This window comes from Scardinius erythrophthalmus (assembly GCF_964197995.2).
Source record: "Scardinius erythrophthalmus genome assembly, chromosome: 11".
Classification (NCBI taxonomy): Eukaryota; Metazoa; Chordata; class Actinopteri; order Cypriniformes; family Leuciscidae; genus Scardinius; species Scardinius erythrophthalmus.
The window spans coordinates 3,714,852-3,728,765 of record NC_138231.1 but is presented as its reverse complement, the minus strand read 5'-3'; the positions used below and the strand labels follow the sequence as shown (position 1 = coordinate 3,728,765).

The 13,914-nt window shown below is 37.9% G+C and overlaps 1 protein-coding gene across 7 annotated transcripts in view; it reads left to right on the top strand.

Annotated features, from left to right (window-relative positions):
* Positions 1 to 13,914, top strand: part of gphnb (gephyrin b) — a gene marked incomplete at both ends in the record, with an annotated part of 93,351 nt that overhangs the window by 48,078 nt on the left and 31,359 nt on the right. For 5 of the 7 annotated variants that reach the window (XM_081378708.1, XM_081378707.1, XM_081378706.1 and 2 more), the window contains 6 exons: positions 977 to 1,034; positions 1,321 to 1,413; positions 2,829 to 2,923; positions 3,743 to 3,809; positions 6,724 to 6,996; positions 10,320 to 10,454. In XM_081378708.1, the coding sequence (XP_081234834.1) occupies positions 977 to 1,034; positions 1,321 to 1,413; positions 2,829 to 2,923; positions 3,743 to 3,809; positions 6,724 to 6,996; positions 10,320 to 10,454 (721 nt within the window). Of the gene's footprint in view, positions 1 to 976; positions 1,035 to 1,320; positions 1,414 to 2,828; positions 2,924 to 3,742; positions 3,810 to 6,723; positions 6,997 to 10,319; positions 10,602 to 13,914 lie in introns of all 7 variants that reach the window. The other 2 variants (XM_081378704.1, XM_081378703.1) reach the window with 1 other exon arrangement.

The following is a 13,914-nucleotide window of genomic DNA, read 5'->3' as shown; positions in this document are numbered from 1 at the left end:
CCAATAACACTCGAGGGTTGCTGTGTTTTACCTGACAGGTGTGACTGTTGCTCTGTATAGTGAAGAGTAAAGTATGTTTTACAGAATAAACCACGTCATATATATTAAATGGAAATAAAATGTGTTTGTGAAAATGTGATTTTTTTTAGAACATTATATATAATACAAATAAAAAAACTTTTTATAAATATGGAAAAAAAGCATAATGTCATACATTTATAAATCCATTTTCATTTTAGTTAAAGTTAAGTTAAGCTAAAGTTTTGTAAAAAAAAAAAAGAAAAGCTGTGTCTGTGTGTGCTCACGTGTTGTGTGTGTGTGTAGTGTTGTTTGTGGTATGTGTGTCTGTGTGTGTTTGTTTCTGTGTGTTTGTGTGCATGAGTGAGTGAGTGAATGAGTGAGTGTGTGTGTGTGTGTGTGTGTGTGTGTGTGTGTGTGTGTGTGTGTGTGTGTGTGTGTGTGTGTGTGTGTGTGTGTGTGTGTGTGTGTGTGTGTATGTGTGTGTGTGTGTGTGTGTGTGTGTGTGTGTGTGTGTGTGTGTGTGTGTGTGTGTGTGTGTGTGTGTGTGTGTGTGTGTGTTGTATGTGTGTGCGCCAACTGCAATCACAAGGAAACATAATGCTATAGTTTCCTAAAAATAACATGCACACAAAAGGGGGAGAATGAAAAAGAGACCTTACATAAGACCTGTCTGCTGCTCTACACCTTCTGCCTCAAGTGCTTTTCTCCTGCACTCTCTCTCTCTCTCTCTCTCTCTCTCTCTCTCTCTCTCTCTCTCTCTCTCTTTCGCACACACACATCCCCCATCCCCCCCCCCCCCCTCTCTCTCTCTCTCTCTCTCTGTTTGTCCTAATTCTTGATTTGGCCACAGGATGGTGCCATGCAATAAAATATAGGCTTGACAGATTTCTACAAACACATCACCTTTATGTCCCTGTAGATCTAGTTCTTCTCATTCTCTGATCTTGGTTTTCAGGCTTGGAGGAACCATCTCAGCATACAAAATCGTTCCTGATGAAATCGATGAAATCAAGGTATGTTTTAAAGTTCAGATAACAGGAAAAGGAAATTTATTTCACGAACTTGTAAGCTCTCTGTATGTTATGATGACATGCAGCAGCCTAAAAAAAATTACACTTACTGTTCAAAAGCTTGGGATTAGTTCGATTTTTAAAGAAATTCATCATTTAAATAATTAATAATAAATTGTTCAAAAGTGACGGTAAAGACGTGTATAAATGCTTTTCTATTGAATTTTCTATAGATGTGCCAGTGTAAATGTGTGTATTTATTGATGTTTGTTTCTTTTGTCTGGTTCAGGAGACGCTTGTCGACTGGTGTGATGAGAAAGAGTTAAACCTGATTTTGACCACTGGTGGCACAGGCTTCGCTCCACGAGATGTCACACCTGAGGTAGATCATGTGTGTGTGTGCGTGTGTGTGTGTGTGTGTGTGTGTGTGTGTGTGCGTGTGTGTGTGAGAAGAATCAGATGTGTGTTCCTGCCTTAGATATTCTCTTACAGACCTGAATAACACACACTCCAAAGCTGTGATCACAAGCCAAAATGAACCAACTACCATCACAAGAGCACTTCCAGCGGTCACACCAGTCTAGATCAGATCTCTCTCAGATCCGATGTGTTATTGATGTGTCCTATTCTCATCAGGGATGCTGATCAAAGGTCCTGAGATGAGTTCTGATCTCTCACACCAGTTACAGGCTCGGTGACAGACAGACGGATAGATAGATATATGGTAAATATAGTAGTTATATAGTAATTATATAGTAGATATATAGTAAATTCTTCTGCCTGTCATTCAAATTCAAATTTGACTTCAACTTCATGTGTGTTGTGGCCAATTCAGTTCTGCGTTCTGCTCAGGACGCTCTTTGGAACACCTCAAATCTCAAATCATGCTGGAGAACATGATGATCGGGTTTTATTCGTGTCTTTTCCAGTTCTGCTGTCATTTATTAAACTAGAACGATGCCAAATAGAGGCATTTTCACCAGTGGTTCACCAGATTTTGGACCACACACTGTATTTCTTTACAAAAGGAGACTCTGAGACTCTCTCTCTCTCTCTCTCTCTCTCTCTCTCTCTCTCTCTCTCTCTCTCTCTCTCATTCTTTCTTGCTCCTTAGTTTTTTTAATTTCGGTGAAAACTTCTCCATTCAAAGCTTCATTCTTGGTCCATGTTATAGAGCGGCCCAAAGAAGTAAAAGTCAATTGCTAAACTTCTTGATTGGACAATTAAGCTAAAAGAGCTATTTATATTTCAAGGGGGAAAGCATTTAAAGGTAGCCTATAGTTTGGCAAAAAGTTGAGATGGTTTTTAAAAAATTGGTGAAAAGTCGGGTTCTGATTGTTTTGAAGTTTTATAAGTTGGTTAATGATTATGAAGGTTTTTTTGCCAAGGTGAGGATAGAATGAAGCTATTTGCACAGTTTTGGGTGGAATGTTGTTTTTTGCTTTAGTATTAAAATAAGTATTTGGGTGTGGAAGAAATAATGATATGTGGAATACAAAAATGTGATTATAATTTAAAATCTATAATGTGAAGGTCTTATGATCAAAAATCTCTCTCTCTCTCTCTCTCTCTCTCTCTCTCTCTCTCTCTCTCTCTCTCTCTCTCTCCTCATGAGTCTCATCAACACTCCTCCTTTGATGTTTTCCCTTGTGACTTTGCAGACTTTTTCATGCTCAAACAGCAACATTATACACTAAAGAAAGTTGAACATGTAAAATTTCATAATAGGACCGCTTTAAAGAGATATAACTTGTCGTTTGTGTTTCCTGAGGCCTCCCTGTGTTTCTGTCTGTCCAGGCCACTAAAGAGGTGATCGAGCGGGAAGCTCCAGGGATGTCTCTGGCCATGCTGATGGGATCTCTGAATGTCACTCCTCTGGGAATGCTCTCCAGGTCTGGCTTCAACACGTCAAAACATTCACAGGAGCATCTTTGACATTCATTCATAATTATACTTGTCAGGATATTCAGAGGAAAAACTAATCCCAGATCAGCCTCTCAATCAAAGACATGGACTTAATGGCTCATGCACAGAAGAGACGCTTCCAGTACAGAAATACAACAGATAGACACAGAGTTACAGGAACAGCTCATTTTCAAAATATAATAATAATAATACAAATGCCTGAAAACTGTATATTCAGAATTTAAAGTTGTTATTAATACACAATTACTGTACAATTAATAATAATAGTAACATTTAAACACAACTGTTCAAATGCCATTAAGTTTTTTTTAATGTTTTTTAAGTTTCTTCTGCTCGCCAAAAATACAGTAAAATCAGTAATATTGCGAAATATAATTACAATTTGAAATAACTCTTTTCTATGTGAATATATTGTAAAGTGTAATTTATTCCTGTGATCAAAGCTGAATTCTCAGCATCATTCAGTGTCACATGATCCTTCAGAAATCATTCTAATATGATGATTTGCTGCTCAAGAAACATTTTTGATTATTATCAATACTGAAAACAGCTGATTAATATTTTTGTGGAAACTGATACGTTATTTTTGGGATCTTTTTAATGAATCCAGTTAAAAAAGAACAGCATTTACTTGAAATCGAATCTTTTGTGACATTATAAATGTCTTTACTGTTACTTATAATCAATTCAATGCATCTTTGCTGATTTTTTTCCATCAAAAATAGTGTGTATGTATGAGAATGAATAATCAATTTCTTCTGAATTGTCTTGAATTGTGTGCACAGACCCGTGTGTGGTATCCGGGGGAAAACTCTCATCATAAATTTGCCGGGCAGTAAAAAAGGTTCACAGGTGAGAATATTTTTCTTTCACTAAGAGTGTGGTTAATAATATAGTCATATGTCTCAATACTGGTCTAGTTTTTAATGAAAAGTGTGTACTCCAGTAGCAAAGGCAAAACTGCTTGTGGTCTCAATAAAATATAGGCCTACATTAATGGGTGCTGGAAATAGAGATAAACATGAATAATTATAGAGCCCCTTTTGGATCATTCCAGAATAGTATAAGGGTTATATCTTTTTCATTGCTTGTCCAATTTATGAGAAACCACGAAGATGAATAAAATAAAAAATGAAGTTTGCTGTAAATTACCTATAATATAATAGAAGAAGAAGAAGAAGAATACTGGTTTATCCCATACAAAAATGTACTTCCATGGTTAATGTCCTTTTTGGTTAGTGATTCTCAGTGTTAAGGAACGTTACTTTTAAAATGCGTTACAATATTGCATTACTCCCTAACTATTTGAGTTACTTTTTATGGAAAGTAATGTGTAACACTTTTGCATTACTTTTTCTTGTTTGTATTCTAACTGTACAGTAGAGGGCGCAGTATAGAAGTTTCAAAACAATGGTCAATGTGAATATTTCAAATCAAAACATATCACACACATTTTCATTATTATTATAAAAAATTCAATAATCCATATTCACCCCTCTAGACATCACTTCCAAAATATTCAGTCTGTTTAAAATACAATCTTTAATATTCGACATGCAATTTTCTGTCCATTTCATTTCACTTTACATTGCTTCCATAAATTCAGTGGTTCAAATTCGGCAGAATATTCAACATTGCACATCCGGGAACTGCAGGAATAGCAGTAGAGTACCAATGCATAATCTCCATTTGCTGTTAGTTGACTCACCAGAAAGTGGTGCAAGCGGGTGATGACGAAGACCAAAGCAACGGGTAGAGAGAGTCATTCATTCTCAAAAACGTGTGTCTGGATTAAATTGATGTCTATGCAGTGGCGTGGCGTGAGGAAAAATTCTGAGGAAGCCAATTAAGACACAACCTCTAAGCTGTGTGTTTTAAGGGGTGGGGGCAGAAAATCATACGTTACCATTTATATGTTGCTATTTGGATGAACTATTAGAGCGCCCAGCATCATCTTACCGGGACTTACGCTTGTTACAATCCAACACTTTGAGCACGGACGCTCGCGCGCGCTCTCGCGCTCTCTCGCGCTCTCTCGCGCTCTCTCTCTCTCTCTCTCTCTCTCTCTCTCTCACACACACACACACACACACACACACACACAGTCAGTCCTCTTAAACATCTTTCATGGTGTTTTTTATTAAAACATTCGCAGATAGGAAACGCCAACGGTAAGCAACAAGAAGATAACCTTTTTCATTTAATACACCTTTAAATCGGTGTGACGCTCATATAAGGATATACAATAGCGGTTATTCACAAACAATCACAACAATAAACAACAAAGTGCACTCACATGCTGCTTAATCAAAGCACGCAAGAAACAGTAAGAAGAACTATAATCACATTAAAAAAATAACACATCGCTAAATGGGCAGTTCAGACCAGACGCGCTCTCTCTCTCTCTCGCTCTCTCTCTCACACACACACACACACACACACACACACACACACACACACACAGTCAGTCAGTCCTCTTAAACATCTTATGGTCTTTTCATTAAAACATTCGCAGATAGATAGGAAACGGATGGTAAGCAACAAGAAGATAACCTTTTTCGTTTCTTTTTCTAACTAGCTAAACAAGATGTCAACACAAATCCACAAATCTTCCGCCATTTCATTCATTCATTCATTGACGATGATAACGTGATGTGATTGGCCTGATGCCAACAAGTTCATGGCTTCCCTTGACACTGTCCTGACCAATCACAGGGGAGCAGTGTCGTGACAATAGCGTCACCTGATTGGTTAATCATTCTTTTTTTTTTCTATCAAGGGATGCCAACTCTGCCTGGCCTCCTCATAGACACAGGGTGCAGTACCATGTTTTCAACACTCATTCACCATGTCACTTTCATAGGGGCGCTGTTTTACACATCATAAAACGCTCAGTAATAAATTAAGAGAGACGATGAGGAGATGACAGAAGGATTACGTAAACTGTGAAAACAAAAGTGTTTATTAAATGACGATTATATTCTGAAAAAGTGAGGAAGCCTGGCTTCCCTTGGCCTCCGCAAGAAAACGCCACTGTGTCTATGGGCCCTATTTTTACAATCTAAGCTCATGGTCTAAAGCGCAGGGCGCAAGTGCACTTAGGGTGTGTCCGAATCCACTTTTGCTAGTTTAACAACGGGAAACTAGCAACTAGCCAAACCGGCGCATGGTCTAAAAGGGTTGTCCCTTTTCTCTTAATGAGTAATGGGTGTGTTTGGGCGTAACGTGCAATAAACCAATCAGAGTCTCATCTCCCATCCCCTTTAAAAGCCAGTTGCGCTCGCGCCATGGCCGATGCGCTATTTACGCTTCTATAGCGAGGAAACGGATCTGCTCGTGTGAGAGTTCAAAGCGCAAGCAGAACATCTACGGGACAAAGTGTACGCGCATTGTGGACCCGCCTCGTTTTACATTACAAATGCGCTCTTTAAATAACAAAAAAAATATTGCGCTATAGACTTTAAGTTTCAGTTGGTCAATGGCTCAAGTCTATTTCAGTTCCTCAAAATAGCAACATGCCAACAATGCTCCCGAACACACCTCATTTTCAGACCAGCAGTCCATGTGCGCACAAATAGGTGCAAATGCATTTGCTATTTTAACATCGTGGCGCAGGACGTGAAAATGAAAACTGCGTCAGGCTGAAACTAGCAAAAAACACCTGCATCGCGCTTGGCGATGCATTTCATAGAGTGTTTGATAGGACCCTAGCACGGAAATGCACAAAGCTCTTTGTTTTATATTTCTTTGCGTGTGTGTCCTGCAGGAATGCTTCCAGTTCATCCTTCCCGCTCTCCCGCACGCCATCGACCTGCTCCGAGAAGCCGTGGTCAAAGTGAAGGAGGTGCCGAATGAGCTGGAGGACCTGCCCTCGCCCCCTCCGCCTCTGTCCCCGCTGCCCGGCAGCAGCCCGCACCGGCAGACCGAGGACAAGGGCGTTCAGTGTGAGGAAGAGGAGGAGGAGAAGAAGGACAGCGGTGTGGCCTCCACTGAGGACAGCTCCTCCTCGCACATCACTGCTGCATCCATCGCTGCCAAGGTAATCCCGTGCGCATATAATGTCGTTTTACATAGGGATGCACGATGTATCAAAATGATCAAAATCAGACTTGAGTTTATCTTCCCACCCAGACCAGATGTGGCATTTTGATGCTTAAATATCGAAAAGAATCAGGACAAGTCAAGTTTACAAAACGGCTAGTGTTGTCAAAAGCACTGACTTCGATAGTCGATACTGAAATTAAAAAAATGTGACATTTGAGCGCTGTTGAGCGGAATCGTAGACACCTCTGATTGGCCGTTGTGTTCACGCGCTCATCAAATATGTCTGTGATTGGCTACAATGATCAGCGCTTCAAAAACATGTAAATATACATCAATGACGCTCTTCAGCGAGCGTTTACACAGATACACACACAAGCGTTTGAAAGCAAGCGTCTATCAGCAGATCGGTCCTGCTTGTGTTTTCAAAACACTTTCAAACACTTCGGTGTGCTCTCAAACGCTCCTGTGCGCTGATCATTGTAGCCAATCACAGACGTATCCGATGAGCTCGTGAACACAATGGCCAATCAGAGGTGTTTATGATTCCTCTCAAAGCATCACATTTTTTACATTTCAGTACCGACTTGGTACCGACACTATAATGTAGTTTTACATGGGATGCACGATATATCGGCCACCATATCAGTATCGGCCAATATATGTTTATTTTTAATGTTATCATTATCGGCCCGATAAGAAAATGTGATCGATATATTAAAGCCAGTAAATAATGGATTATTTCCTTCAGCTGAGACACGTCAGATGCGCACTGTTCAACATGATGGGTTTGAAATGCTTAAAATATGATTGGAATCACTTCAAAAAGGAAAATACAGTTTAGTGCAACATGTGCAGCACAAATCTGTAATATCGGCTACATAAAATTATAATTAGAACATTATAATTGGGTGCTTGGGACATGGCTTTTAATGATGAGACTTTGTTTTTGTAATTAGGCTCTCAAAATGATAAAAACGTTGGATCTTAGATTTATCGGCCAAAATACCGGTTATCGGCTTTCAAACATAAAGAGTTATCGGTAATGATAAAAACGTTGGATTTAGATTTATCGGCCAAAATATCGGTTATCGGCTTTTTAAACATAAAGAATTATCGGGTATCGGCCAAAATGTTCATATCGGTGCATCCCTAGTTTTACATAAATTAGTTATGCTATGCAAATGTAGAGACAAACATAAATTACTTAATTGGGAAAATTGAGAGAAACCATGCTGATGACCTGGGTCTGTGGTGGAGCAGTGAGGTTCTGTGCAGTGCGGACTGATGGGTTATTGAACCCGAGGTTACCCCGTGAGTCAGTCCTAGAGCTCCTCCTGTCCAATTTTAGGGAAAAATCGGGTCTATTGGAGACATACAATAGATTTCGAAAGAACACCACATGGGAAAATCTCAGAGTAAAACTGGGAGCTGTGAAAAATATAATACACCGGTGTTTTGCTAGATGAGAAGTTTATCTATGTATCATCTTTTAGTTCCTTTTATAGCTCTTTTCATTTTCCTTGCTTTTATTTTGTGATTATTTTAATTCCTTTCAGTGTAAAGCACTTTGAATTACCATAGTCTATTAAATGTGCTATATAAATAAACTTGCCTTGCGTTGCCTATTTCTCACATGACTCTGCTGGACATTTGCAGGTTTTCCATTTGTCTTATTCCCATCATGAAACTGTGTGTCATCCTCTTGTGTGCTGCAGCGTCCTCAGGTGTGAGTGAATGTCGTACATCATCTTCATATCATTTGTTTGATTGTTGTGCACCTCGTTTGTCATGTCATTCAAAGCCTGACGGACAGATAACTCAGCCAATCATACTTCAATCTGCGTCCTGATTTGCATACTTACACTATTCTTGTAACAAGCACACTTTAGCATTTAAGTACTTATTACAGAAATAACATAATTAAAGGGATAGTTTACTCATTCTGTCGTCATTTACTTACCCTCAAGTTGTTCCAAACCTGTATGAGTTTCTTCTGTTGAGCACAAAAGAAGATATTTTGAAGAATGTTGGTAAACAAACGGTTTACGGCACCCATTGACTTCCATAGTAGGAAAAAAAAAATACTATGGAAGTCAATGGCTATCAACTGTCTGGTTACCAACATTGTTCAGTGTAATTCGAATGTAATGTTTTTTGACACTTAATTCCATGTTATTTGCAATTAAATGAAAATGTATGATAATTCAAATTTATATTAAATGCACATTGCTTTTTCTACCCACTTAAGTAGGACTCAAGTACATCTTTATACGTCATTTCATAATTAATTCTATTGTCATTTCATAATTACTTCTATTCTATTGAAATGTGGTTAAATCATACTGACAAATGCCAGCTAAAATTTTGTTGCATTTCTATTAAATCATGTATGTCATGTATTTAAGTATATTTGTAATTACACATTTGTAATGATGAAGTTTAAAATATATTTCATTTAAATGTAATATTGAATAGCACATTGCAGTTTAAATTATAATCAAGCGCTTTACGTGTGCTTTAGTATGTTAATGACTTAATATGTGCTTTAAAGTAAAACTTTTAAGTTGGCATTATTGTAAAGTGTTTTTTTTTTAAGTACTTAAAGTGTGTTTACATTACAAGTGCACATTTAATACGCTTAAGTGCACTTCTTTTTCCATGTTTCTATTTTTATTTCTATTTTATTTTTATTTCTATTTCCTTTTATTCTAGGATTTTTTAATTTACTATGAAACAAATTTTAGAGAGATTACTAAATTTCACAAATAATTACAAAGAAACGACAATTTTCTTGCAAAATGTACTCTAAAGATCTTTTTTATTTACTACTTCCAAAAAATTTTTTTACTGTGTGCAAACGTTAACGTCCAGCTAAATGTATTCCCTCAACATTCATTATTACTTTCAGGTTCATACATTTAAAAACTCGATTGTCAGATTCAGCTTCACATTCCACACAATTTTCAACTTAAAACTAAAAAAGTTGATGGGAAACATCTCACAATCTCCTCTTCCTTCATGTAGCAATAGGTTTTGGGTGATATAAGGCCTAAAAACATTAAACATGCTTCAAAATCCACTGAAAATACTGTCATCCATGAACTTTTGAGCACATTTTTTCCAGTGTATGGAATGCACTAGCATACTATGTGATTAGAAACTTGAAAAAAAACATGTCCCAGGTTCTGTTTCAACCACAAGTTTAAAAGAAATAAAATGCAAACCTTTGACTTTTTACATTTGCATAATGCTCAAAGAGTAAGTGAACAAATGTTTAGAGGTCTCTGGTTATAATAAACATCCTTCTTCGTGTCTTAGATTCCCGACTCCATCATCTCACGGGGCGTCCAGGTCCTTCCCCGTGACACGGCATCTTTGAGCACCACGCCGTCCGAGTCGCCGCGAGCCCAGGCTACCTCTCGCCTCTCTACAGCTTCCTGTCCCACACCCAAGGTGAGAGCGCATCACTTCCTGTTTCCTGTCCCCGCACTGTTCGCTTCCTGTCTGCCTCCCCACCTCGCTCACCCTGCTGCCCAACTCCACGCTCACCTCACCCCAAAACTCCTCACATGCTCCGAGCTGTCAGAGTTCCATCTGTGTGTGGATTTCACAGGTTTCTGTTTCATATCTAGGATATCGAAAAATGATACGGAAGCTTGTTTCGTATTCACGGAATAAAAAATAAGAAGGTAATTGTGACTTTTTATTTCAGAATTCAGACCTTTTTCCTCGCATTTGCGAGTTTATATAGTATTTATATCTCACAATAGAGTGCAACAGTCAGGTTCTGGAAGTAAAAACTACATTACCCATGATGCTGTACAGTAACTTCCACCAATCAGAGAGTCGCCTCAAGCAAAACACGCCAAAATAGCTATTTAGCTCCGCCCACTCCCATGAAGCACTGCAAATGATATTTTCAAGTCATGACACATGACTCTTCCAGGTCTAGAAATCACACTTGTAAAATTAGACTTCCTGATATATCCAGTTTTTTTAAGTACCCTGGTTCCTCCAAAAGAAAAAACAGTTGTTGAGGGGGGCAAACTAAAATAAATTTGAGTTGTTTTGACTTATTTTAATGCTGGTTTTATCTCAACATAAGTCATTTTTTAAGTCACAAGTTTGCTGAGAATCAATGCTTTAAAGTGATTAACTTGTGATAAATAGTTGAAAATGATCTGTTTATAAACATTATGCACTCTGACTTCACGTTTGCATTTATGAATTTGGCAGATGCTTTTATCCAAAGTGCCTTACATTGCATTTGAGCTGTAAATTTGTTTGTTCAACTCACGCATTCCCTAAGAATCGAACCCATGACCTCGGTGTTGCTAGCGAGGTCCATGCTCTGCTGTTTGAGCTGCAGAAATATGACCGACTGTCCCCGACCCATCTGTCTCGAGACTCTCACCCGAGCCGGGCGATGAACACTCGTTCCTCAGCTCATATGTCACAATCATTTCTCGCCCTGCTGTGTGGATATGGATGGTTGTCATGGGAGCGGGCGTTGCCATGGAGACTGTGCTATGCTCATATGAGCGAGAGGGTTTGTGTACAGGTATCAGTTTGGACAGAGATGCAAAATTCCCTCATGTCATTGCAAATCTGTATGATGATGTTCATGCTGCTCTTTTCTATTCAGTGAATGCATGTAGTAAACCCAGGCTGTTGAGAAATGCAGTCCATATGACTTCTTCAAAGGCTTCTGAAGCCCTTCGATAGCTTTCTGTCACAAACACAGACAAAAATGTTATGTGCTAATAAAAAAAAATAGTGCCTCACACACCCAAATCATTCATTCAACCTTCCTCAGGCTTACAACACAACAAATTAATTTATTATTATATATAAATCACCATCATTTAAGTGATTTATAGCCGTCCTGATCAAAAGCATACTGAGAGACTCTCTCTCTGTCTCTCGATGTCACTTCCTGTCTTCTGTTCTCTCACACACACACACACACACAGATGATGATATGGCTGTGGCAGTTCTCCACACACGTTATATAACACAGTTACATAACAGTGAGCCACTAACACATATACCAGTTCCTGTGACTATCTGCTAATGCAATTCTGCATCTAATTATAATGCACAAGTAATTACGCTGGATGATTGTTGCTCATCGTTAAGAATATATTGATTTAAACCCTCTTACCTTTTATTTCAGCAAGGATGCATTAAATTGACAGTAAAAATAGCAATAAAGGCATTATAGACATCAGAAAGAATGTTTTCTGCAAAGCTGCTTTGAAACAATGTGTATTGTGAAAAGAGCTATACAAGTAAATTTGGCTTGATGCAACGGTTTCCAACATTAATAATAATCAGAAATGGTTCTTGAGCAGCAAATCATCATATTAGAATGATTTCTGAAGGATCATGTGACACTGAAGACTGGAGTAATGATGCTGAAAATTCAGCTTTGACCACAGGAATAAAGTACACTTTACTGTATATTCACATAGAAAACAGCTATTTAGAATTTTAATAATATTTCACAATATTGCTGTTTTTACTGTATTTTTGGTCAAATAAATGCAGCCTTGGTGAGCTTTAAAAAAAATGTAAAAAAAAAAAAACCTTTTGAACGGTAGTTTAATTAAACTTTAAGCTTTGCAACGATTACACTGTTTTTAAAGTATTACCACACTAGTGCTGTTGATGTAATACTTTACTTTAGTGCAATTAATTATTTATAAAAAAAATCAGATTCCAATATTGTATCCGTGCAAAAGCCTAAAATGCTCCATTTATCCTGGTTTGCTCGGTGTGTCTACAGTTTGTTTCCAACGTTTGAGATGTCAAAACCTTAAGGTGAAGGAAGCAGAGAATCCACTGACAGCTGCAGATGAAGGATAAATCCACATTGCTTGGCATGTGTGTTTGTGTGTGTGTGTGTGTGTTTGTACTGGAAGCGAGACAAAATACTGAGAAAGAACATCATATTTTGCAGTGGATGAATGTGAAGCTCAGGGTCTGCTTTACTCCACATGGTCTTTGTTTAGCTGTAGTTTAGGAGCTTCATGTGTCTGTGTGCCGTAAAGCTGGTTTAGATGATTCCTGATTTGTCGGGATCTGATCTCGTGAGCAGAAATAGTTTTCTAGTTTCTGCACTCGTATAAGATACTACTGTAGTTGCTTTGAAAGATACTCCTTCAAAAAAATCTTTAGGCCTAAGTTTATGATTTGCGTATTTTAATTGCATATCACATTTCCACCTATTTGGATTACACAGTTTTAACATGAACTAATAAACTCAGTCATACATAAATGAAACATGTAAGAAACCGGTAAGATTTCTGCACTAAAAAAAATCACGGTATATTCTGAACTTTTTGCATCTATTTGATTTTATTCAAATAATCAAAATACATTATTCAAATTGCTTTTATCAGCATAAATCTGTTCATCGTGAAAATGTACCCGTTTATTTTTTGCATGACTGACATAAGTTTATTAGTTTATACGTTAAAACTGTGAAATTCAAATGGATGGAAATTTTATATGCATTTCAAATACTAAAATCTTCCATTTAGGGTGAGATATGGGTGCATGTTTCTACGGAGCCCCTAAAGGGACATGGAGGGGGGGGGAATTAGATGACAGGAAAAATAATAAGTCAATTTTTCTCGCGTAACCCCCGAGAAACGCAAGCGAGCGAACGCAAAGTTTCTCGGTGGAACGCAAAAGCATTTGCAAATATTTTTTCCTACATCTCATATTTTTTTCCTTCACCATGTCCCTTTAGAGGCTCCGTATGCTTCTGTTTTGGCCTATTCTTACAGACATATCTGTAATTTTTTGTAATTCTGAAAATGAAATGGTTCTTTCACTATCCTTTTGATGCATAAATGCACAAAAGCACTTGTGAAAATTACAAGCTCCAGTCATATTTTAATCAGTT